The sequence below is a fragment of the Halichoerus grypus genome, chromosome 1 (genome assembly GCF_964656455.1).
Source record: "Halichoerus grypus chromosome 1, mHalGry1.hap1.1, whole genome shotgun sequence".
Lineage (NCBI taxonomy): Eukaryota > Metazoa > Chordata > Mammalia > Carnivora > Phocidae > Halichoerus > Halichoerus grypus.
The window spans coordinates 3,888,156-3,913,650 of record NC_135712.1 but is presented as its reverse complement, the minus strand read 5'-3'; the positions used below and the strand labels follow the sequence as shown (position 1 = coordinate 3,913,650).

The window sequence follows — 25,495 nt, the reverse complement described above, 5'->3', positions numbered from 1 at the left end:
ACAACCACTGTCGATATGCTCCTTAGCCCCCGTGCAGGGCAGGCGTTCTAGAAACGCGTGGTCGCTCTGACCCGATTCTTTGTACCATATTCCTCCCACTTAGCAATTCCTCTGGAACACCGTTCCTGTCAATAGATTTTATGAGCGGCATGGCTTAATGGCCACAGGGCGTTACGTCAGAGGCATGGATACAGCCCCTTGATGAAGCAAGCCCCTACCACTGAACGTCTAGTTGCTTCCAACTTTTCATTAGTATAAATACCACCGTGATGAGTATCGTATGGTACAAACACTGCTGAGCTCGGGGGGCATGATTCACTCATGATGAATTCCTAGGAGCGTCCCAGCCGATACTCACCCACTGCGGTGACAGCCCAGGTTTCCGCAGGCTCATCATCTGGGCGAGCCTGGGACCCCACGGGGCCAGGAGGCTCCCCCAGTGGGTGACCAGGACCCCTTTGGGGAAGGATTGGGGGCAGGAATGATGATTCCAGAGCTGGTCAGATTCCCAGGCCTGGGGAGAGACTTGAGTGCCGCTGTCCAGATGGAAACTTCCGGGCCATCTCGTTGACCTGTGACCAACCTTGGGTTGTCAGGCACTAGGCAGTCCTGTTTCATTGTTTGTGCTGAGTTCGTGGAAGGAGAAGCAGATTTTTGACTTTCCACCAAGTTGGAACTGTTGACTGTTCTCTTGGGCTCTCAGTAAGCAGTCGGGCTCCAAGGACGGAGGGGCAGGGCCAGCAGCAGCTACATTAAGATGAACTTTAACTTGAAATCACTTCTGTTGTGATCGGGCAACCATTTTTGGAAGCCAGTTTTTCTTGGTGGCCTGTATTTTCTTTTCATTTAAATAAACCTCTTCGTTTAGAGTAGTTGCAGATTTACAGAGAGGTGGCAGAGACGGTAGACGGTCCCCGTATCCCCTGCCCGGCGCCCCTGATGGTGGCGCCTTCCGTTACCATGGCACGTCTGCCCCAATGAAGGAACCCACATCGTGCATCACTGTTAGTTCAACTTCACACTTTATTTGGATTTTACTTTTTTTTTTCCTAGTGTCATTTTTCTGTCCCCGGAGCCCACCTTACATCTAATCTCATGTCTCCTTGGCCTGTTGGTTTTTACGATGGGAGGGAAGGCAATGACCTTGAGGTCCCTGAGGGGTGGCCCTACAGGGATGCCGGCATTTCCACCCCAGCGAGGATCCCGGGCTGCACCACCCGCCGGAGCTCCATGCCCCCAGAGCCAGCCCCAACGTGGCGATGTCTCCAGGACTTTTAGATGTTGGAACAGGCACCTGGCTGACTGGGAAGTGGTGAGGGAACCACGGACGGCATGGAGAGGAAGTGGTCTTGAGGCTGAACGTCAAGCCTTCGCTCAGCAGTGTGGGTCACACTGGCCTAGCTCCGTGAGAAGAGTGAACGCAGACTCTCCTTCTCTGGGCAGTTTTGGCTTTCTCATCCCTTCCCTGGCTGGCACAGCTGCCCTGGGTGATGTGCTCCCAGCACAAGGAGGGGCCCCGCCTTCTGTCTGTCTGGAGCATTCTGCGGAGACCATGGCGGACCCAGGGGGCTGTCCCTGGGACTGCAGCCCCTGCCGATTCCCTTCCACATGGGACCCCACGCATCTCGCAGGGGCTAACCTTCCCCACCCTTGCGGGATGTTTGCAGAGCGTGGTCACCTGATGACCTCCTCTGCTTTCCCTGGAGTCTGGAGGGCATGGAACGGCACTTCCAAAGGTCCGGTAGGGTGCGGGGCTTTAGATGAATCTGGGCCGAGCCGCATGCACTTGCCTGACACCCAAGGTACCTGGAGCCCTCATCCCCGGTGTGGGCGACAGGAAGGCCGCGGATCACACAGGCCCTTCCTCAGTCACCTGTGCCCCTCCCTGCTGCCCCCAGCCTCCTCGAGCTCTCCGCTGCTGGGCCTCCTTCATCCCCTGCTGCCCTGGGCCCAGCTGCCCCTCTGGGCGTGCAGCCCCGCACACTGCCGCGGGTCCAGCCACGGGAGCGCCCCCAGCAGAGTGCCCCCCCTTGAGGGAGGCACCCTGGCTTCCCCAGGGTCAGGTTCTTCTCCTTGCTCTTGAGCTTTCCACCACCCTGAACGCCAGCACCGTGACTCCCGGCCAGTCCCCTTGAGCCCGCGGATTCTCCGTTAGTTTGCTGCATCTCAGTCCCCAAAAGCCCTTTCTTCAAAAGCCCATCATGTCTCCACCACTCCCAGGCCTAGTTTCTGTAGGTCTATGTGCATACTGGCCTTGTCCACTGGAACCTAAGTGTCCTGGAGGGGGGACTTTGCCTCTGGCCCACTGCTGGCTGCTGGGCACCTAGCATGTGCCTGGCACAGAGTAGGTGCTCAATAAATATTGAATGAGTGAGTGAGTGAGCTATTGGGATACAGAGCAGCAAGGGGGTCTCTAAGACGGGGTGGAGCCCCTGTACCTGGCCTAGAAAGAAGGGGACACCCAGTACCCCAGCTCACACCGTCCTCCTCCCAGGAAAGATGGTTAGACTACATTAGAGTCAGAGCACCCGGCCCCGGATGGTTTGCTCTGCAGGACTTGGCAAGGCGATGCCCAGCCCAGGACATGGCCCTTGAGCAGGTGGTGCTGCGTGTCTCCAAGAACCGCAGATGGAATCCAGTGTCGGGAACACCAGTGCTTGTGGCCAGCATCACTGATTGCTAATCACTTCCCCCCCCCCAGCCCTGAATCGGTCCAGGGAGTTTGCCTCGAGACCTGGGGTCTGCCCGGTGGTGGGGCTCGGAGCACCCGCCTCACCCTGCGTGCTGGACACAGACTGCCCGGGACTTCGGAAGTGCTGCCCCTCATCCCGGGGCCACCACTGCGTGGCTCCTGACCTCCGAGGTAGGGTTGAAGCCCTGGTCTGCGGGAAGGGCGGGGTGGGTGGGTTTCCAGAAGCAGCAGCTCCATTTTACAGAGAGCCTGCAGCTGCGTGCATGGGCGCGTTCCACTCCTGGGCGATGTCTTTGTCCAAATCTGGCCACTGAAATCTCAGAGGGAGGACTGCTCACGGGGGTCCCGAGGAAGGAGGCTATTCTTGGAAGAGCAGTGACTCAGATCTCCCCGGTGTGCTGGAGAAGCCCAGGGGCTCAGGGGGTGCCCGTCGGAAGCTGAGCTGTGTCATAGCGGGGAGACGTAAAGATGGTGGCTGGGGGCTCCTGCAGGACGCTGGTTTGGCAGATCGGCAGCCTGACCCTCAGTATGCACCTGTCTGGTCTGGAAAGTTCTGCCACTGACCGTGGGTTGCTCCCAGGAGAACGGGATGGTCAGGGTTCAGAACTAGGGAAATATATTTAAATATTGTATATATATCATATGTGATAGATGTTATAATGCTACAGTATCGGCAGGGTATGTATTCGTATAGTATAAAGTAATAGTGTATGTTCAATCCTACCGTACACACTACATTATCTGGTGTGCTCTCTGTATAATATTATCTGGTGTATGTAGGGCTATATATATATTATAACGTAAGAGAAGGGAGGGGTGGCAGGTGGGGCAAGTGTCCCACACTGTCCCTGGTGGCAGATTTCTTTATATGACCTTCTGTTGGCCTCAGCCTGTCCCAGGCCTGTAGCTCATCACAGTGTGTCCTCGTGCAGCTCCAGAGAGCCCTGTGACCTTCTGGTACCGGGTGACTGTCCTGGTGAAAATGGACTTCAAGGAGCTCGAGGAGGTGGACCCCAGACTCCTGGACCACATGCGGCTTCTGCACTCCATGGTAGGTGGGGAGCAAAGGGCAGGCCGCCGGGGCTGACTCAGGTGGAGGCGCTGGGTGGGAAGCGAGGGTCGAGGCGGGGTTTCCACAAGTGACCCCGACATGGCTGACTCGGAACCAAATGTGAATTCTTAACTAAAAAAAAAAAAAAAAAAAGCCATAAAGAGGTACGACTTAGGGGCCGTAAGTGGCAATGAGTGGCAGCGTGCGGCCTGGTTGTTCTGCGGTAGCAGTGTTATGTGCTAAAACCCGGAATCTTTTAGTTTCAACAGAAGGTGCCGCGGTGTAGACGGCCTAGGCCCCAGAGCTGTGTCCTCGCTAACCTCACTCAGGATCCCTGAGGTTCCAGCCCCCACCCCGTGGAATTCGGAGGCCTCCCGGAACGTGCCGGGCGGGGGCCTCTCGATGCGGGTTCTGCGCTTCGGCACGGTCCCCATTTGGGGTTGGGTGGCTCTTGCTTGTGGGCCTGTCCTCACAGGGTTTCCACAGTACCCTGGCCTCCACGCACAGGAAGCCAGAAGCACGCGCCCCTGTGACAACCAGAACTGTCTCTAGATGTGGCCGCATGTCCCCTGAGGGGCAACACCGGCCCTGGGGAGAGCCCCCGCGGTGGACACAGCTCAGCAGAGCTTTCTCACGGGAGCCCCCCTATGCTGCACGGGGCCACCCGTGCTGGGACCCCCGCGGCGGGCAGGGCCTGGCTCCTCATCGCCGCCGGGCGGCTTTCCCGGGGGACCGGCTTCGTGGGTGAGTGACCCGTGCAGTCACCCCATGAACAGAAGGGCCTCACTCTTGGCTTGATGCTCAGCTGCTGCCCGTGGTATGTTGAATAATTCTTGAACAAGGGGCCCCACGTTTTCTTTCTGCATTGAGCCCGACACATGACGTGGCTGGTCCCTCATGACCTTTAGAGCCCATAGACGTGTCCCATCTGTGACTGGGGGTCACAGTGTCAGTCCCAGCGGGGCCCCTCCTTGATGTGTGGCCCACCGGCAGGGGCAGCCCCAGGACCGGCGGCACTCACACTCGCCTTGTCTGGGCCGTCCAGGAAAGCAGCTAGACAGGTGTTCCAAAACGTCACCTTCCCCTGGAAGCCTCCTTAACTGTCCCAACTGGAAGGGATTTTTGTCTCTTTTTGGCTTGTTGAGGGGCTGGGGCTGCCCGATTGGCCAGTCAGAACACGGCTCTGCAGCCAGGCTGCCCTGGCAATCCCGACACTGCTGCTCATCCCTGTGTGACCTTGGGCAAGTTACTTCACCTCTCTGGGCCTCAGATACCTGCAGTAAATCGGAATAATCATCCTCCCGCCTGAGACAGGGGCTCTGCGGTTTAAACAGTACACGTAAGGAGCTTACAGCTGTGCCAACAATGCAAGCTCTGAGTTGCGGTTGTTGGTAATTTAAATTTTTTGTCCGGGTCCCCCCTTTCCTCCTCGTGCTCCTACGTGTTGCTCCTCCAGGCAGACTGTTCCCTCCCGCAGGGGTCCTGCCTCCCAGCAGCTCCTGCTCCGGCCGGCGCTGGGCGCCCTGACTCCGGGATTCCCACGAGGCCGGAGCCTGGGTGCCGTGTTCTGCCTCCCACCTGACCAGCTGGGTCTCCCCCGGAAGGAGGGGGCTTCGGGTCTCCCCGGGAGACGGGCTCTAGCACCCCCCGAACTGCCTTTCTGCTTCCCTGGGCCGGCGCTGTCTTGGGATCTCAAGATACCAGGATGGGCAAAGAAGAATTCGTATGAATTGAGAAAAGAGATCTTTAAGCCTCAAAAACAAAACAGAAAGCAAAACCCGGGTGTGTAGGACAGGAGACGGTGGTTTCTGCCCGCTCCTGACTCCACATCTCCCTCGGCGGGAGGGTGGGCTGGGCTCCTGCCGAGGGCTGCCAAGGAGGGGTCCTGCCAGGCCCCGTTCCTGCGCGAGTCTGGTCTGTGTCTGTGTCCAGAGTTCTTCTTTGTGGAAGGACACGAGTCGTACTGGACAGACGCCCACCCCAGTGACCTCCTCGCAACTAATGACATCTGCAATGACCCTATTTCCAAATAAGGTCCCATTCCGAGGTTCTGGGGATTAGGACTTCAACACGGGGTTTTTTTGAAGGGACCGCGATTTAGCCCATGACAACCGCACTGCAAAAGTATTTATAATCTGGTTTGTAGGACTTCTACTGGGCTGATGACAGAGGCACGTCGCAGAGTGTCTTTCCTGCAGAGCAGAATAGCACGAGTGTGCGCACGCGCTTACGATTAGTCTTTGCTTCTCGGGGCCGCGGGCTCCCTGTCTGTCTGCCGGGTGCCCGCCCACGAGTGACGCTCCGGCTCTGTCCTCACAGGTCACCAGCGCCTTGCAGCTGCTGCGCCCCGCTGTCCACCACCTGCAGTCGGCCCGCGGGGCCACCTCCACCACGGCGTCACAGCTGCTGGTGGGCCTGTGGCGGCCGGTGCCCGCGGCCCATGTCTCCGCGATGCTGGACGAGGTCGTGAAGCGCGTCTGTGCCGTGATCGACATCCAGGTGCAAGGTGCTGCTTTCCCTCGGTCCCCTCCTTGGGGGTGCTAGGGGGCGGGGCGGGGCCGCAGGAAGGACGATCCGGCAGGTGAGGGAGGGGACCTGTATTCAGCTCATTCTGACTCAAGTTGAAAGTCTAAGCTCCAAGGTGAAGGTTTTGAGACGGGTTTTTTTTTTTTTCTTTTTTAAAGATTATTTGAGAGAGAGAGAGAGCACAAGCGGGGTGGGGGCAGAGGGAGAGGGAGAGATTCTTTAAGCCGACTTCCCTGTTGAGCACGGAGCCCAACAAGGGGCTGGATCCCATGACCCCGAGACCATGACCTGAGCCGAAACCAAGAGTCGGACGCTTAACCGACTGAGCCATCCGGGCGCCCTGAGAAGGGTTTTGCTCCCACGTCGCCCTTCCCTCAGCTCGCTCCCTCAGCTCGCTCCCTCCAGGTCCCCTCCACACTGTCCCAGCCCCGATTCCCCTTCCACTCAAGCGCTGGTGAGCAAGTCCTAGAACAACTGGAACATGGCCGTCCCTTCAGTTCTTGGGTCCCTAACCTTCCCTGCTGCCAATCCCCACCTTCGCCAAGGACACCCTTGGCCCTAGGAGGCCCATTTAGTAGAACTGCACGACATTGAACTTGGTAAACCACACAGAGCTGGTCTTGTTTCTCGAAGGAATTACCTGGTCTTCTTCTTTTTTGGGGGGGATCTTTGTCAGGGGTCAGCGAACTTTCTGGAAAGGGTCACACAGTACAGAGTTTTGGCTGTGAGCCCCATGGCCTCAGTCTCAACGGCTCAGCTCTGCCCTTGTGCTGAAAGCAGCTCTGTACGGTGTGTGAACAGAGGCCTGGGCCCCGTGGAACGTTCCAGCCCAAGCTGCACCTGCTGCTCCCTGGGCCGAGGGAGGACAGTTTCTCTTGCTGGTGGAGCTTCTGTAATACCGAAGGTCACATGCAAAGGGGGTGTGCCAGGGTCTGGAGCCCAGCGAAAACTCCAGTGATGGCATTTTACTCCCTTCAAAACCCACAAATGTTCTTGAAGACCAGACTGAGCCAGTAAGGGAAGGGGCTGTCTTGTCTGTTCTGATGAGGCCCCCGTCGGAGACCACGGGCAGGCGCCTGTAGCGAGCAAGCCGGGTTCATGACCCGAGGCAGCGAGAGAGAGAATGCACGGACAGAGAGCCTGGCCATCTCGTCGTGGGGGTCGGGCAGTCTGCTGGAGGACAGTTTGGGTAGGGTCTAAGGAAGTGGGGCTTTGTTCTAGGTCGAACCCTCTCAGAGAGCGGATGCAATGCTAAGATTGGGCGTCTCAGCCAATCTTGTCTAGAAGGAGGGGACCGCCAGCACGAAGATAAGCCATAACTGGAAAAGAACTAACAGTCACTCGTTTCAGCCAAGCGAGTGGGGTGGTGTTTTGCAGGTGACTCGGTGTCTGTGTTTCCTGTCTGGCTTAGATAAAACTGTGACGTGGCCTTGCTTGGTCTCGCTTTATCCTGGTCATGGAGCAGCCTTGTCTGGGCTGGTGTTCTGCCAGACTGTCCACCTGTTAGAGGCGTGTGACAGGCCTCTTCTGAACGCCGGGGGCGGCTCCCTTCTCCTTCTGGTCCAGAACACCGCCCGTCCACAAGGTTTATTCTTGGGCAGGAGTTTCGGACCCCATCATTTCATGACCCTTCAGACTCGCTGGTGGCAGCAGTCCCCCCACCCCCAGCACATGGCGCTGCAAGGTGGGGGTGCTGCATGCCTGAGACGTGGGCCACCTGCGTGGAGGGACACCTGGTGGGCCCAGGGGCTCTCTAAGACAGGGCTCCAGAAGTTACCCTGAGACCACTGTCTGAGCCACTTCTTCAGCCCATGTGACGCCCGTCTGGAGGTTAATGCGAATGACAAGGTGGTTAGGGCTGTGACAAGTGTCTCACCCACTCCTCTTGTCAATAGATGTCGACGAGTGCTTCATCGAAGAACTCAGTGCCTGCTCCGAGGGGGAGCGGTGTTCGAACGTGGAGGGCTCATCCCAGTGCACCTGTCACCCCGAGCCGCCGGCCTCAGCTCCCCGGAAGCTGAACCACACGTGTGGAGGTGAGCGACCGGGCCCTCCCAGCTGGGGGAGGCATGGCCGAGGGAATCTGCTCAGGCTAAATGGTCCACAGGCCACAGAGATCCTCATGTCTTGCAGAGAGGGAATGACTGACTCGTGTCCCGAAGAGTCACTTAGTTCTTTCCAGCATACTGGGTCTCCTAGTGGGCTATTCTTGCGTTCGTCCTTGGAGTTAGTGAATGTTTGTTTATGTGCTGTTCACCGTGCTGGATGCTGGTAGTAGAAACGTGTGCAAATAGGTCACAACCTTTGCTCTTGGGAAACTCGGTAGAGAACACACCAGAGGCTTGCCAGGCAAGGCAGATGCCTGCATAGCTTATTGCTTAAATCGGGACCCTTCCGAGAGCGACGGGGACGTGATCAATACTTACACTGGGACCACAGGAGTGACCTGGACTGTCCGTGTGACCACATGGTCAACCTAGATGGCACCGAAGAGCAAGTGTCCATCTCTGGCCCAGGCGGGTCAGGGGATATGACAGGTGTATACTGGGGGCTGGGGGTATGTGATTGGCTTCTGCCATCAAGGGGCTTCTAGTAAGAAGTGGCTGAGTTTTGAAAGTGCTATGGCGTCGGTCAGCAGGGCCCTGGAATCTGAGGGGCGGAAGGCGGTGTGGAGAGGTGGAATTGAGGCATCTGTTGGAGAGAAGCCCTTGGGACTTCCTGATTAATTCGGTGCAAGAGAGGAAGAGGGGACAAGGCAGTAGGCCCACGTCCTGGTTGAACCATGAACACGTGGTGATTCCCGGGTGGGTCGGGGCGGCTATTAGGGTTATTAGCACTGTCTTTGATTATAGTAGTTTATATTGAGATGGCAATGGGATCAAGGGTCCATGCCAGGTGCTGACCGAGTTGGATGTTTGGCGCTGGTGCTCCCAGGGGGCTGCCCTACATGAGTAACCGCGGGGCGTCCGCATCCAGGTGGCACTAGCCCTTTGGGCATGGGCATGGGCATGGCTGGAGAAGGGAAGGAGGCCTTGGCCCGGAGTCCGTGCGGGACGAGGTGCTGACACATCGCCAGGGCGAGGCAGGAAGCACGGCAGGAAGGAGCCTCCAGCAGTCGAGAAGGAACCATCCTTCACAGGTGTGTACCCCGAAGAGGCTCAGAGAAATGAGCAGACCTGGAGGAGGTGTGGACTCGCAGGAGGGCCTTTTGGAAAGACGGGAGATGTCAACGCACACTTGTGTGCTGGTGGGGAGAGACCCTGGCTACTTCTGGCAGCTCTGGACCCAGGCCCAGCCTTCCCTTCTCTGGGAGGCTGCCCTTGGAATGTCTTCTCCCCGATGACCGCGGGCCCCAGCTGGGATGATGGTCACCTGCAGCTGCAGGGCTGGCGCCCGGGAGGCAGCTGGGATGGTGAGCGGGAGATGAGCATCTGGAACCGCCAGCTCACGTGGAGGGAGCGGTGAGGGTCAGGTTACACACTCCGAGGCTGCCCGCATGCTGACCCGGGGCCTGCGGCGGTCCCTCTCACGGCAGAAGGCGCTTTGCAGATGGGATTCGCTAAGGGTCTCGAGCTGGGGGTGGATGGTGGATTATTTGTGGGGGCAGCGTCGCCACAGGGTCCTCGTAAGAGGGAGGCAGGAGGCTCGGAGGCGGGGAGAGGAGATGGTCGAGGGAAGCGGAGGGGGCCCAGGGGCTGTGCGTGGCTTTGAAGGTGAGGGGACCACTGGCCACGGAGACTGCGGAAGGCAGGGTCCGGATTCTCCCCTGGAGTCTCCGGGAGGAGAACAGGACCGCCCACCCCTGCATCTTCGCCTTCTGCCCTGCAGAGCCGTAAGAGTGAATTTCTCTGGTTTTAAGCACTACGTTTGTGCTGATTTGTTACAGCAGCTTCGGGAAACTCATACACAGAGTGAGGTCAGGCCCCAGAGGAGGTGTGTGCCTGATGGAGCCCAGGAACCAGGAGGTGGTGGGGATGGAGTGCAGAGGAGGGGTCGGGGACAGGGGCAGGACCAGGCAGGACCCACCCTGCACAGATGTGATAAGGCCACGGAGATTCTTCAGTCTTTATTCTGGAAGCTTGTAGACAAATATAAGCCCAGAGAGGAGTGTGATGAATGTCCGCTGGTCCCCTCAGGACCCTTCTGGCTCCATCTCTGTCCCCATCTGCTGCCCACCCCCAGCCTCATTATTCCAAACCCCCTTCAGCATATCCCTCCATCGGTCACACTCCAGGATGTATCTCGAGGAGATGAAAAACCCAAATACCAGATCATAGCATCCCTAAAAACCCCAAACTACAGTTCCTTAATCTCATCAAACATCCAGTCTGTTGACATTTCTCATTGCCCCATCACCATCATAATTTTTGACAGTTTGAATTGCGGTCTGGGGGTTTCCCTCCACCTCTCTGTTTCTCCTTGTAATTGCTGGAGGATCCGGCGCCCCTTCCCCCAGCTGAGTTTCCCATAAGCTGGGATCTGCCGACTGGCATCAGGGGCCCTCTATACCTGTCCCCGTTCTCTGGATTTTCTAAACCACAGTTGGCTCTTCCTTTAATGGTGCCTGGATCCCTGCGCATCTGATGAAGCCAATGGATCCTTTCCTAAAATGTTCCCAAGTGCATCAAATATATGGGATGACAGAGCAGACCGACTGTACTGAGACACAGTTATCAAAATCTCATGACCCCAAGTGGTGACTCAGCTGCCCAAAGCCACGCTGTCCCCTTTCATCCCTTTGGTCAACTGACGGTTGTAGGACTTGGCCACTATGTCTCCCCACTGGAAACCTTCAGGGAAGGCGGCATGCATGGGGCAACATGTCCCAGAGATTCCTGGCAACCAGGTCCAGTTGCCTACTCTGGCACCATCTTCATGGAAGACCCTTCCCTGTCACCTTCCTTTCCCTGTGTCCCCCCTTTACTGCCCAAATTTCCCAGAAGTACCAGCTTGAGAATCCTTGTCTCAGCGCCTGCTTCTGGGAGAGCCCAAACTGAGTTGTAAGCTATGCACAGCTCCGTGCATTGGTTAAATCATGCAGTTTGGCCGTGGGAGTGATGAGCCCGGATGATGCTCGGAGAGGCCACACCGTCCTGTGGTACGAGACTTCTGTGGTTTCTGCAGGCACCAAAGTCACGACCGAAGGAAAAGCTACATTCTAGTCAGATGCGAGTAAAAATAAAGATCCGTTTTCTCATCTACCTTTTTGGACCCCTGACGCCTGTCTATGATCCCCATCCAGGTTAAGAACCCCTAACTGGGGGGCGCCTGGGTGGCTCAGTTGTTAAGCATTTGCCTTCAGCTCAGGTCATGATCCCAGGGTTCTGGGATCGAGCCCCGCATCGGTCTCCCTGCTCAGCGGGGACCCTGCTTCTCCCTCTCCCTCTCCCCCTGCTTGTGTTCCCTCTCTCACTGTGTCTCTCTCTGTCACATAAATAGATAAACAATTAAAAAAAAAAAAAGAACCCCTAACTGGGGTTAAGGAGGGCATGTGATGTGATGAACGCTGTGTGTTACGGGCCACTGATGAATCACTGACCTCTACCTCTGAAACTAATGATGTCCTATATATTGGCTAATTGAATTTAAATAAATTAGGAAAAAAGAACCCCTAATACAGAGGCACCCTTAGATTCAGATTCAGATTTGACCTTTTCTTGGCAAGGCTCCTTCATACGCCCTAGGTGGTGTCCTGTTCTTCCGCGATACGGGTTGTCCCTGTTCCTGCTGCCTTAGTGGCAGGAGAAGAGTAAGCAGGACTTTTGTGGGACTGTCCTCTGAGTTAGACGGGACTCTGGAGGGCGCCCAGAGGCAGACAGGATGACCTGGCGCACCTGTGGGCTGGGGTGCTCTGCTGCTGGGTGGTGAACAGACCAGAGGGGTCGTGGCAGACCCCGAATCCCACCTCTCCTTCCTTAGTGATGGAACTGGGAGTTTTATGTGAGATGTGCCCTGCTGCAAAGACAGTTCTCTATCTCCTTTGCAGGTGGGGTGGCCACGTGACTCACCTTAGCCAGTGAGATAGAGTGGAAGTCTCCACAGGAGTTCGGAAGACTGCGTAAGGGTACTGGCCCCGCTGAGACCAGGGTGGGCACGGCACCATGATGGTCAAGGCCCTGTTTGCCATCCGAGCCACATGGTGACCTTGAGGTTAGACCCTAGCGATGGAGGAGTGAAGACAGAGAAGGAGCCTGGGCCTGAGCTGCCACGGATGTTCTCCGCGTGAGGGGTACACCTGGGGGGTGGAGCCCTGTGCTGTGGGCTTTCCTCTTATGTGTAGCAGCTGATCCCGCTCTCACGGAGTTGGGGCAGGGTACCCGGCTGGCGATGGGACAGTGGGCGCAGTGGGGACAGGCCTCCCCAGGACAGCGGGGCACGAACTACGGGCAGGGCTAGCAGGACAGGAGGCTGCAGGTCAGGGTTGCACCTTGCGATGCCCCGGGCACCTTCTCTCCGACGGCACAGCCTAGATGCAGAGACAGCCCCTCCCTGTGGCCGTGCAAACGTGGTCGTTCCGGAACCTGGTTTATTACTTTAACAATCTGTACCAACAGAGGAGGTAAAGGTCCGTCTCGGTGGCCCCAGCAGACTGTTTTCATTTCCCGCTGTTCCCTGCCTGGTTTTTTAAGCTATTGAAATCCTGCTATGGATACAATTTTGTGTCCTGCTTTCTTCACTCACCATTATGTCATAAAAAGTTTCCCGGGAAGCCAACTCATCTTCATCAGTAGGATTTTCAATGGTTGAGTAATAGAGCGGTATCCCTTAAATGCAGTTTCGCTTTCCATGGGGTCACTTATCTGCGGTCCACCGAGGCCCCAAAGCAGACGATCCTCCTTCTGACATATGGTCCGAAGGTCAACAGTAGCCTAACCCTGGGTCACAACATCTACGTGACTCTCCTCACTTCACGTCCTCACATGGGCATTTTGTCATCACAAGAAGGGTGAGCGCAGGTCAGTAAGGTATTTTGAGAGAGAGAGAGAGACCACATTCCCCTAACTGTCATTACAGTATATTGTTAGAATTGTCCTTTTATTATTCGTTACTGTTGCTAATCTCTTACTGTGCCTGGTTTATAAGTTGAATTTGATCATAGGAATGTATATAGGAAAGCACCCAGTATATAAATGGGTGTGGGGCTGTCCGTGGCTCAGGCATCTGCCACCTTGAAAGGCATCCCCTACGGATAAGGGGAACCACTGTAATCATCTTCTACAGCAATGATATGATGCTCTTTGCTCTTTTCCTCAAAGGGGGCGGGCACATTTAGCTTGCTTCCAACATTCTGCCATGAAAACTAGAACTTTCATTAACATTGTGAAGTGGTTATGGAGCATATTGTTATCACTGAGTTTGAATTAGTCATTTAATTCATATTCCCTTCAAAGGGACAGATCAGTGAGGACCCTCCCTTTGTTCATAACAATCTCACAGCCAAGAGCTGCTTAGTTAGCACTTAACTCTCCCCGTGGTAAGCGATCTATGGTCTCACCTCATTTAACCCTTAGAGCACCCCCAGGAGGCACCTGCCCGTATTGTGCTCATTTTTCAGAAGAGAAAGGCCAGGTAAAGGAAGGTAACCATTGGTACAAAGTCCCAAAGCCGGTTCTAACAGACAACCCTGTCCCTGTCCATCACCCGAGGCCACCTTTCCGAGTACGCTCTGACTGGAGGGCATTGCTCTGATTCTGGGTTATCTGTTTCTGATCCAGAGCCGCCACGGTGCATCCTGCGGGGACAGCCGTGATAGAGCGCCGGTGGCCCAGTGGCCATGCCCCTTCCTCCCCAAGTCCGTGTGTAGGGCCAGGAGCTGACCAGCACTCTAGAGCTGTGGGGCTTTTTCTTCGCTGACGCAGAGCCTGACTGGGGTGATGATTTAAGGTTCTTATTCACTGGGTCTTCCTGCTCTGCTGTGGGTGAGGGGTGGAGGCCGTGAGCTGATGCTGGGAAGCGGGCTGGTCCCCAGCACCACCCAAGGAGCGGGAGGTGTCCAGGGTCAGTCCTCTCTTACTGGAATATTCCATCTCACAGCAGAGGAAGCTCCATGGAGTGAGGAGGCTTGTCTCCTGGTCACTGCCAGTGAGTCTCTGTACTTCGCAAACGGTAGGCACTCAACCAATATTTATTGTCAGTGAATGAAAAGGCATGTTGGAGTGGTGGCTATTCCTAGGGTCCCTGGATGTTAAAGAAATTCACCTGCCAGCCTCACTTCTGGCAACAAAACACTCCTCTGCGGTGCTTCATGACTTTGGATTCTGACTAGACAGCACCACCCTCCATATGCACAAATGTGCCCGCAAAGCTTTGCACAGAACCTCCCACAGACCATCCGACCTCTCCTGTACCGTGGCCTCCGGGGGAGAGTCCTGACCCGTCAGCAAGCACAGAAGGTTGGAATACAGTAACTGAAAATGCTCTGGCTAGCCATCTGATATAATATTAGACTCCAGTTATGGTTAGGAGTGTTGCCAGCCACACTGTGCCACGCTACTCCACGTCCTGAGTTGCAAGTTTCCTTCAAGATAAAGGGCCGCTCGAGGGCGAGACATCACTAGGAAAAGCTGCACCCCCCGACCTCACTGCTAATAGGCAGAAAAGACAAATGCCGTTTCCAGATCAGAATGTCAGAGCGAATCCCAATTGCTAAGGGGAACAGCGTATGTTTTCCATTTAGAGGCTAATATAAATGAGCAATCTGCTGGAAGCGTTTAGAGGTACAAACCCGTGGAAAATACAGCACAAGTTTCAGCTGCTTTTCTTGTGAAATTAGTCATCCAATTAATGACATGCAGGGCAGCTGGATTCTTGCCCAAAACCAAAGCCATCAGAAATACCTCAGGGCTCCTGCCAGCTAGTCCAAGAATGCGGTCTGTTTTTAGGATCAGGTGGAACTGTATTAAAGGTCACCCTCACTCCCTCCGACAAGGTCTCCTTCCCAGCTGGAACCGCATGGCTACTCAGCTCCATGAAGAAACGTTCTCCTGAACCTGGGGCTTGGCGAGGACAGGGCTGCCGGAGGGAGAGGCAGCCGGGGCTGGCGAGAAGCAGCCGTTCGGTTCACCCATGCCAATGCTCCTCTCTGGCAGTCAGGCTTCTGACAACGTGATGCTCAGAACCTTGGCTTGAATTCTCAGCATTTCCACCTTTACAAGCTTCGGGTGTCAAGCTGATGGGCCCGAGGGAGAAGAGGAACAGAGCCTGACCTGGGAGATCCCGGGGAATGCAGGATCCCCATTAGCTCCAGAGATGGGTCAGGGGTGCCCGGAAGAAATGAGGGCCCAGACCCGTGGACACAGGGAGAGTGATGTGCGTCACCAAGACAGACAAACGTCAGGTCCCAGGTCTGGCTCACAGCTCAGGACGGGGGAGACCTCAGGTAGCAGTGCCCTCGGATCACGCAGGGTCAAGAATTGAGCATTATTTTCTGGGGCCACATTTTAAGAGGAACGTCGGAAAGCTAGTGGGCAACGAGAAGGTGTCCTGCGACCGAAGGACGAAAATCCATGTCAGAGGGAAGACGGAGGGAAGGGGTCGAAGGATGGTTTCCTCTGGGTCACAGAGGTGGCATCAGCCTTCGAATGTTAGAAGGTGGCTGGTGGGCAGCGCCGTAAAGATCTTCCAACACGCGTCACGGTCCTGCCAGTCGCGGCCTTGAAAGCTAGCGGAAGAAGAACTCAGTTCCTGGACAGCAGTGACAAAACAGCAGAGACCAGATGCCGAGAACCACAGCACCCGACCCCGTCACAGCTCTGGGGTGTCCCCGGGGGGCAGAAGTCCAGAGCCGGTGTCCCTGGGCCCAGATAGGGGCGGCGGCAGGTATCTCTTGGGGGGCCGGGAGAAGCCACGCCATGCAGATGGTCTCCATCCCTGTGGCTAGGCACCCGGCAGTGGGATCGCTGGATCCTGGGGTCATGCTATTTTGAATGTTTTGAGGAGCCTCCGCACTGTTTCCAGAGTGGCTGCACCGCATTCCCACCAATGGTGCAGGAGGGTTTCCCTCTGTCCACATCCCGCCAGCGTCTTATCTCTTGTGGTTTTGATTTTAGCCGTTGGGACAGGTGTGAGGTGGTATCTCATGGTGGTTTTGATCTGCATTTCCTTGATGACCAGTGACAGTGAGCCCCTTTCCGTGTGTCTGTTGGCCATCCAGTTGTCGTCTTCTGAGAAAAGTCTGTTCGGATCCTTTGCCCATATTTTAATTGGATTGTGTGGGGTTTTTTTTGTTTTGTTTTGTTTTTGCTATTGAGTTGTAGGAGTTCTTTACACATCTTGTATATCAGCCCCTTATCAGATAAATGATTTGTGAGTATTGTCTCCCATTCTGTAGCCTGTCTTTTCATCTCGTGGATGGTCTCCCTTGCTATGCAGAAGTGTTTTTATCTTAGTCTGACGTTTCCCAGTGATGAATTTTGCTTTGATTTGCTGATCTCACTTGTTCTGTGCTTCACAGACTGCCCTCCCATCCGGGACTACGTGACCCTCAATGTCACCAGCAGCAGCTTTTGGGTGTCTTGGAATTTAAATTCTACCCGGCACCGCACGTTCCTCGTGCGGGTTTACAAGGGGGGGGAGCTCCTCCAGAGCACCAGGACCGCGGGGAGGACCCTGCAGGTGGCGGGGCTGGAGGCCGGAGAGCTGTATGCAGTGAAGACCAGCTACCAGGCGTGCGGGGCCAACGTCACTGCCACGCTGACTGTCAGAACAGGTAAGCACACTCGCACGTGCTCCGCTTATTACCTGTGAGTCTGTGGTCCCACCTTTGTTCTAGTGGCCCCGAGATTCACATCCTCCTTCACCCTATTCTCAGGGCAGGGACAGTCGCTGGCCTGGCGCCACCCTTCCTGGCGGGGCTGGGGGCTCCGCGTCCTCGGAGCAGGGCCATGGTGGCTGTCTGCGGTCTCCACGGCTCCCCTCGTGCCCCTACATCTCGTCCTGTCTAGGGGGGCTCAACTCTCACACCTGAGGTGATGCGGGGAGCCCATCTTCTGGTTAGAAAGATTTAGCAGTCAGAGAGCACAGAGAAAAAAGTGGAATAAAGCAAAAATGGCAGCGATTTTCATGCACTGAAAGAGCTTTCGTGACACCGAATTCACAGGGCTGAGTCCCCAAACCCGAGCTGAGCATCATGTGAAATCCTCATGGACCTGCTTCATTTCCCATGTGATGCACTTGACAAGCTAATGCAGTGCCCACCAAATGGTCCATGAAGCAGATTTCTTTCACCAAAACAAACGCATTATAGGTGTGACCTAGGGATTGCATTCCGGAGAGGGAGGCTGGTGTGGCCCACGGGGCTCTGCGGGTGGCTGAGCTGGCCCCACCCCATGACTCCATCTCCCCTCCGCCTGGCCCCGGCCCCCCTGGGTGGGAGAGGCCTTGGTCGGGTCTGGCACTGGGGGGCGGCAGCTGTGCCCTAGGCTGGCCGCTGGCTGGGGACCGTGGAGCTCCCAGACATGCTGGTCTGGGGACAGAGCCCAGAAATCACTGTGAGACCCTGTGGGGTCTGTCTCATGTAGAGATTAGTGCCAATGACCGTAGCAGCGAATGAGTGAGGGATGGAATGAGCAGGCCTTTGAGGACATGGCCCTACACCCTTTGTGAGCTGATTTGGGGCTGGCCCTTGCTAAATTGTCAGAGCTCATAGAATGGGCCCCCAGAGGGTCCCCCACCAGCCCCAGCCATGAAACATGCAAACCTTGGCGTATGAGGTTTTCGATTTCGGAGCAGGCAGCGCCTCATCTGCTCATTCTATTTTCCAAGTACTGTGGGGAGTAAGTGGAGGGAGCACTCTGTTTCCTAGGTCATCCCGGGAGTGAGGGCCCACCCCAGTGCTCCCCACCCCCTGCTTCCTGCTGTCTCTCCCCCACCCCCCGCTCCCTCCCCAACTCCTCTCAGACCAGAAGTGCCCTGGGAACTTACGTGCCCCTGGGAAAGTTCCAGAAGACTCCTGAGTTGCCAGCCTTCTTTCCGCAGCCTTGGTTTTCTTTTCCTTCTTCGTATCGTAAAAACGCCGTTTGTGTGCACACTGCTCTTTTAAGGAGCTTGATCCTCCATCTAATTAATTTGGCCATGTTAGGAGCCGGCCACTCGGGAGACGGTGGGCACGATGGCCGCAGCGGGTACGGAGCCTCACGGAGAATCCGGATTTCCCGGGCACAGGTGGACACTGACCTTCCGGGAGGCTCCTGTCGTGGGCAGGGGCGAGGCTGCCGTCACAGGACTCTTGCTGCCCTGAGGATGGCGGAGGTCCGGAGGGGCCCTGATCTAGAAACACACAGTATTCACCCTGCTGACATTCCTGTGGCCCATCGTGGTGCGTGCACACAGCGGTGGTAGACCGTGCGTCCTGCCCAGGCTTGCTCACCGGGGAGGGGAGCGGCTGTTAGGTCATCAGGGAAGCAGACACGCAGCGGGACGTGCCGTGCATGTGGGCTGCACTCTCGGCACTGAAAGGGACTGTGTCCTCCTGTCTCATCGTACTTGTCCAGCTTTGCTTAGTCCAAGCGAAAGGTGCCTCCCGCGCAGGGTGGGGCCCCGACTGGTTTGCAGGGACAGAGTAGGCCCTCCGGGCAGGACTTCCGGTGCGTAGAGCTGGAGGGTCTGGGTGAATGGGGCGCATTGGTCACTGAGTGTGGGGGCCTGCATGGGGCCCGAGGAGGGTGAACGGGGCGGGAAGGCAGGAGCCATGCGGGGTGAGGCGTGGTGGGAGGGGCCTTCAGACCCCACGTGTGGCGGCCGAGTCCGGGTTCCCGCTGGTGTGGGACAGCTGCTCGTGTACCCCCCCCCCCGCTCTGGCTTAGAAGTGTGTGTGTGTCAGGGGGCTCCTTCCCTCCATGTCCCCCAGCACGGCTCCCCATCCCGGACTCCTGCCTCCGTCTGTCACGGAGGACCTAACAAACGTCCCCCCAGAAGAAGAGACTTTCTGGGGAACAGGGACAGCAAAGCGTGTGACTGTGCGTCACCGATTTTGGTTAATGTGTGTTATTGCCGTTGCAGACGCCCGCGAATTTGAAGTCACCGTCAGGGTCCTGAACCGCAATGCGACAGAAGAGCTGCTCAACCACAGCGGCCCCGAGTACCGGGACTTTTCTCGACAGCTGCTCGGAGAGGTAAAGCCAGAGCGCAGACACGTTGTCCCGTGGGGGCGTCCGAGTGAGAGACCTGCGCACATTCACGCACCAGCCCCGGCGCCGGGCCCCTTCTCTGTGACTGCGCCCCCCAGCCCAGACCCCGCACTGATCACCCAAGCGTGCCCCCTTAACGGGGCACTGCATCTAGATTTGGGGCCAACCGTCTTTGAAAACCATGCTCTGGTTCAAATGGGCTCTTGATGGTGCAGCCGGGTTTTCTGTGGAACCTTCCATTTGGGGCCCTGGGCATCTATCTACCTCCCTGCTTTGGGGCGGCTTTGCTGGGGTGGCATTTACCTGGGATCATGGCATCCGTCCCTCCCCGAGGCTAGCAGGGGACAGAAGCACGCAGCCTGGGAGGACCTTTGGGTGACAGGCCAATTAGAGAGCAAAGGGACTTGCTAAACCGTCGAGAACCATGAATGGTCTAAGATTTTATCCTTCCTGCCAACTGGTAAGTAAGCGTGTTCCTGTCGGCTGGTGCTGGTGGAGGACTTGGGGTCCTGGGGTCAGAGACCGAGGACTTGATCCGCCATGGCAGAGCGGTCGGCAGGACCATCACGCTGCTGTCAGTTCCCTCTGGGCCGCAAGTCCCACGGGGGTGACGTGGAGGGACCGGGGGGAGGCTGGGGGGCGCACACAGCGGTCTGCGTCACAGCCGAGGAGCCCCGAGCTGAGGGACACAGAATCTTGTAAAGGGCCGAAAGCAAATCTGCCTGAACGTGGCTCCAGAAAGAGACACTGTCTTTATGGCAGCAGACATGAACAGTCTGCCCTTTGCTCTGGAGGGGCCGCTGTCTCTCTCCTGAGGTCGTTCACCCCACAAACGTCTTGGAAAGAGACTTTGGAGCCAAGGGGCAGTTAGCGCTTCTGCTTGCAAGATGCGCAGACGTGGGACAGGCGGAAGGAGGGTGTCTCTCCTCATTCACCTGCCTGGTGATTCTCGTGCTCGTGCAGGCATGGTGTGGCGGTGGGGCGGGGCGAGGCTGGTCTCCCTCGCTCGGCATGCTGGCCCTGAGCACCGGCTCGCCCCGGTGTTTCCCCGGGGACGCAGCCAGGAAGGGGGGCAGCTCCAAATAGCCCCTCACGGTCTGTCTGTCTCACACACACGTTACCTGCACACGGATTTTCAGAGTACGCAGAGTGGATTGTGCGTCTCCGGCTCCGTGATGGGGAGCCCAATGGTAGCTTACCGTGGATTCTCACAAAGACCGACAGGCCCAGCTCGGCTGTCCCTGGGGAGCCCGACTGGGGTGCGGGGAGCCGGGTGTCTCTGCTTGCCCCGAGAGGCTGGTTGCTGGGCACCTCCTCCTGGTCGTGAAGGGGACAGATCCTGTGCACTATCCGTCCGTCACACGGGCCCCGCTTCCCGGTTTTGAAGACGCTGATGGGAGCATCTGCTCTGAGTGGCTGCTGTCTCTCCTCGGCTAGGTTGCAAACTCCTTCCCGCCCGCGGTGTCCGACCTGTACAAGAGAGGGAAGCTGAGGATGCGGATCGTCTCTCTCCGGGCCGGAAGTGTGCTGGTGACGCTCAGGCTGACGGTGCAGGACCCTGAGTTCCCAGTGGGAATCTCCACGCTGGCCCCCATGCTCCCACCTCTGCTGGCCAGCACGCTGTTCCAGATCGACCCGCGGGAGACACGCGTGCGAGGTTGGTTCCCCTCCACACCCAAGCCTGCCGCCGGCCAGCCGCGTTAGTTCAGGTCCACGGTTACTTTACTGTGAAAGAGCGATCAAGTACATGAAATTCGTAGCCTTATTCTGTGTTCCTGCTTGGGATCTGGAAGCCCACCCGCATCCCGCACCTCCCTGCTCCGGGTGGGAGAGGGACCCCAGAGCCTGGGGAGCTTGCTTCCGTAGGTGGCCCAGAATGCAAGGTGGGGTGGGGCTGGAGGACCCTGGAGGGGACGGGCCCTGGGGGCTGACTCTGCGTCAGGGCCCAGCACTGCCGCCGCGCCACCTGCTAGTGCGGGCGTCTAGTTCTTTGGCTCAAACGTTATGTAATTTTACTTGATGTTGCCTTTAGGCAGGAAGTCACACATCAGGGGAGGGGGAGAGACCTGGAGACAGAGAGAGAGAGAGAGGAGGGTGGGGTGGAGACGGGGAGGAGAGAGACACAGTCAGAAATAGAGGTAGAGAAGAGAGAAACAGAGACATAGAGATACAGAAACAGAGATAGAGACATAGGGAGAGACAGAGATAGAGACAGAGGCAGAGAGTCAGAGAGATAGGGACAGAGAGACAGAGAGACTTGCTGATGCATAAGAAAGGTTTTGCCACTCAAATCCGGGGATGAAGTTCCACGCAGCGAGAGCACCTGCAGCCTCCACATCAGCAAGCCTGCCCGGAGCTCCGTCTGGGGAACGGGTGTCCGAGAGTGGGCTGTCACCTCCTTTGAGCTTGGTCATGTTCTGGCTTGCTGTTCCAACCCCCCCGCCCCCAAGGATGCAGGCAAGGCCGTGGGACGGTCACATCTGGAGTCACACCTGGAAAACCCCTGCCTGCTTAGCCTGGGCATTGCTCTGTCACTCACCCTCAGGGATGGAGATGGCAGTGGTCCCCTGCACCTGGGAGGCCTGCTTACCTGGGCTCAGGGGCTAAGTGCAGGGAGGCACAGGGTGCCATGTGGGTGGGTCCTCAGCGGGCACCCCCAGGACCCACCTGAGACCAGATCCGAGCAATCTTCAGGTGACCCAGCCACCCCTTACGTGCTACTTCCCAGCCCTGTCCCTGTGCACCGGGCATTAAGTTACTCCAGATCTTTGCCAGTGTGTTGAGTGGTGGCCCCCAAAAGAAATGTCCACCTAGAACTTCAGACTTGTTTGGAGGAAGGGTCTTTGCAGATAAAATTAAGGTAAGGATCTGAGATCATCCCGGATCAGGGGAGGGCCCTAAATTAGGAGACACAGAGGAGGAGAGACCCAGACATACAGGAGAAGGCCACATGGAGGCAGAGGTAGAGGCTGGAGGCCACAAGCCCAGGCACACCAGGAGCCCCAGAAGCTGCAAGGGGCCGGGAGCGAGCCCCAGAGGGAGCGAGGCCCTGCCGCACCTTGACTCTGGACTTCGGCCTCTAGAAGTGTGGGAATGAGCCCCATGGCTTCCCCCCAGCCTGGAAGCTTGTGAGGATCTGAAGGGGGCCTCCGAGAAGTAATGCACAGGAAGAAGAGGGTCTGCATCGCTAACGTTCTAGGGCTGTTAGCAGGTCCCGTTATGTGTCCCCGTGAGGTTCCAGAAGCCCCTCCGCAGTTATGAGCCCCCCCGGCTCTCGCCCTGCAGGCTCCCTGCCCGACGGCGGGCTGTTTGCTGAGGGGCGGCTGTGGGAGGCCCCCCGGGGCCGGGACCCCTCTTCTGCCCAGCGCCTGGGGTGGGGGGCGCCAGGCCCCGTGCAGGCTCTTCTGACCCAGTGACTGCTGGCTGCTGTCAACTTAGCCTGCAGGCAGCGCCCCCCGCCCCCGGCCACAGCCCCCACTCGGGCAGGCAGCCCAGGCCTGAGCCCTCCCCAGGAGCGCCCCAGCCCCACGGGCGGGAAACCAGAGAAGCACAAGCAAAGCCATTCCGCAGAAGGCCAACAAACCACAGCCCAGAGAGCTCCCCTCCTCTGTGGCTCACACAGAAATGCTATTGTTGGCGGCCTCGAGCATTCCTGGGTGATTCGGGGGCTCTCGCCTGCCATGAGTCAACATGTCTTACAGCGTGGGGGGTCACGTCGTCATGACCTCAGCTTCTCCCTGAGGCCCATCTGTTGGGGGGGCATCACTGGGTGGCCACGTGTCCTTGGTCTTCCTCCAGGAGGGCGTGCCCCTCACTGAGCAGCACCCTCAGCGAGGGGCACGCCCTACGAGCTGCGCCCTCCAGGGGCCTGCTCACCCTCGCCCCGGCGGCCCGGCTGGAAGGGGCAGAGCGCCGCCCCACGCCCGGGGCCCCTGCCTGCGTCCTCGGCTGGCGGGTCCAGAAGGTGCCGAGGCCACCTGGCAGCTCTCACCGCAGACCTGTTTCCTCCCTCTGAACTCCAGACCCAGAACCACCTGGCCTGGGGCTCTCATGCAACCCCCAGTGAAGCTGTCCGTGCCTGACTCTGGGCTTGCTTGCCAGCTGGGTGCCGGGGGAGCTAAGGCTCGGTGAATCACCACGCCTAAAAATAGCCACCCGGTGCTCAGTGGTGGGAGCTCCGCTCTCCTCGGGGCCCTGCTGCCCGGCCAGCCTGGGCTCCATCCCCAAAACTCGAGCTGCCTGCAGGCTGGAGGTGGGGCAGGGCTCCGGGAAGACCAGGGGACCGGGCCACCAGGGCCCTGTGTGTGAAGGAGCCCCGGGCGGGGGGGGAGTGGGGGGGTGGGGCGTGGAGGGGTAAGCGTTGCATCAGCTGATGAGCCTGCTGGTCTCAGGGAGCTATTTCCGTGAGCGTCCGTGAAGATCACGTGAAGCAAAACTGAAAACCACAACAGGAGCGTAGAGCACATGGCTGCAGAGTTTTCTCTGCACAAAACTGAACTTGTGCCCTGTCTTGACTTCAATCCGGGCCGAGTCCGGGCTCCTCTGGCGCGCCGAGCACGGATCGGGCTCTTCTTCCTACAGCTCTGGGGAAGCTGGTGCAGAAGGGTGTCGTGACCGGCCTGGGCACGCACGGGCCGCCCAGCCCAGCCCAGCCCGCTCCCCTGGATGATCTGAAGGATGATTCTGGGGGGTGGGAAAACCACGCCCCCCGCCCCCAGCTCCTCCTAGCCTGGAATACAGCTGGAGATATTTATTCCTTAAGGTTTATCACACGTATTACACGTAGCACTTCGTCAATCAGTCACGTGTCAAAATGCAAGAGACCATCAGGTGTTTCCTTACGAGAGTGGGGGTGGCAGTCACCTGGGGGACCGGGAGAGGGGATTGGAGAGCGCCGGAGAAGGAAGGGAATGGGGTTCCCCGTGAACCTAGTTTCAGGGTTTGGCTGATGCTAGTCCTGGCTGCCGCTGGTTGGAAATTCCCGGGCTGTGGTGGGCGTGGTGCGTGAGCCAGCACTGGGGGCCCCGGGGGGGGGTTGACTCACTCACCTAACGCTCTTCCTTGCTCAGCTCAGAAGGGTTCCCAGTGACGTGGGGTCTTTGGGATTCTTAGTTTCCCAGACCGGGGAGGAGGGCCATTTATACTTAACCAGACTCCTCCGGGCCTGGTTACTTTTCTTCGTTGAAGTGCTAAATGTTAGGGGATATTGGCACATCAGAGAGAAGGGAAAGCATCCCATTTTGGGGGGTCTGGGAACAAAGAATAAACGAGAGAGGAATATATTCATCCCAGTGGGTGCTGATTGCTCCAGAAGGAACCGACATTCCCTAATCTTTGCCCCCAGATCAGCCGGCCGGCGGTGAAGGTCGGCACAGGCAGATGTGCTGTCTTGGGTCAGGGGCAGGCTTCTGGGGGGGCTCTGTGCGGGGCCTCCCCCCCGGGGCCGCCAGACGCCACTGACTCCCAGCTTCATCCCTCCGACTGTCTGCTGCAGAGATGCTTGGGAAGAACTCTGCTCCGTTGCTGTTCTGTTTCCGAGCAGCCTCTGGCCGTTTCTCACTGTCTCTGTCCTGTTTCTCTCCTGCCGCCTGCAGACTGGGACGAGTGTGCAGACAGCCCGCAGCACGACTGCTCCCCCGCTGCCCAGTGCATCAACCTCGAGGGCTCCTACACCTGTCGGTGCCGGACGGCCAGGGACGCCAACCCGTCCCGTGCGGGCCGGGCCTGCGAGGGTGCGCCCCCATCCCGGGACCTGATATCCCATATCCTTTCTCCTATCCACAGGCCACTGTCCTGCATGCTTTCCTTATGCGTGTAATGCCCAGCAGGCCGGTGACGGTGCTCGGCACTGAGCCCTGCACTGAGCCCAGATCTAGAGAAATTGCCCCATTTCCGCAAGGGCCTGATGGATCCATCTGAGGCCTGCAAGAACGGAGGCCTGCACTTACGTCCTGGCTCAGCGGCATCCTGGGTGGCGCTCCACCCGGGCACATCTGAGAGCTCTCATTTATCAAGTGGAGAGGCCCTGCCTCCCTCTCTGAGAGCACGTGGGGGGCTGTGGACATGGGCCCCACTAAACATTCATAATCCCATGATCTC

The 25,495-nt window shown here is 57.7% G+C and overlaps 1 protein-coding gene across 1 annotated transcript in view; it reads left to right on the top strand.

Annotated features, from left to right (window-relative positions):
* The window catches only part of UMODL1 (uromodulin like 1), a 62,531-nt gene that overhangs the window by 7,435 nt on the left and 29,601 nt on the right, over window positions 1-25,495 (top strand). The window contains exons 3-10 of the mRNA XM_036097275.2: window positions 2,702-2,863; window positions 3,625-3,743; window positions 6,063-6,249; window positions 8,165-8,305; window positions 16,723-16,977; window positions 19,269-19,381; window positions 20,834-21,053; window positions 24,991-25,128. Of these exons, the coding sequence (XP_035953168.2) occupies window positions 2,702-2,863; window positions 3,625-3,743; window positions 6,063-6,249; window positions 8,165-8,305; window positions 16,723-16,977; window positions 19,269-19,381; window positions 20,834-21,053; window positions 24,991-25,128 (1,335 nt within the window). The remainder of the gene's footprint in view (window positions 1-2,701; window positions 2,864-3,624; window positions 3,744-6,062; window positions 6,250-8,164; window positions 8,306-16,722; window positions 16,978-19,268; window positions 19,382-20,833; window positions 21,054-24,990; window positions 25,129-25,495) is intronic.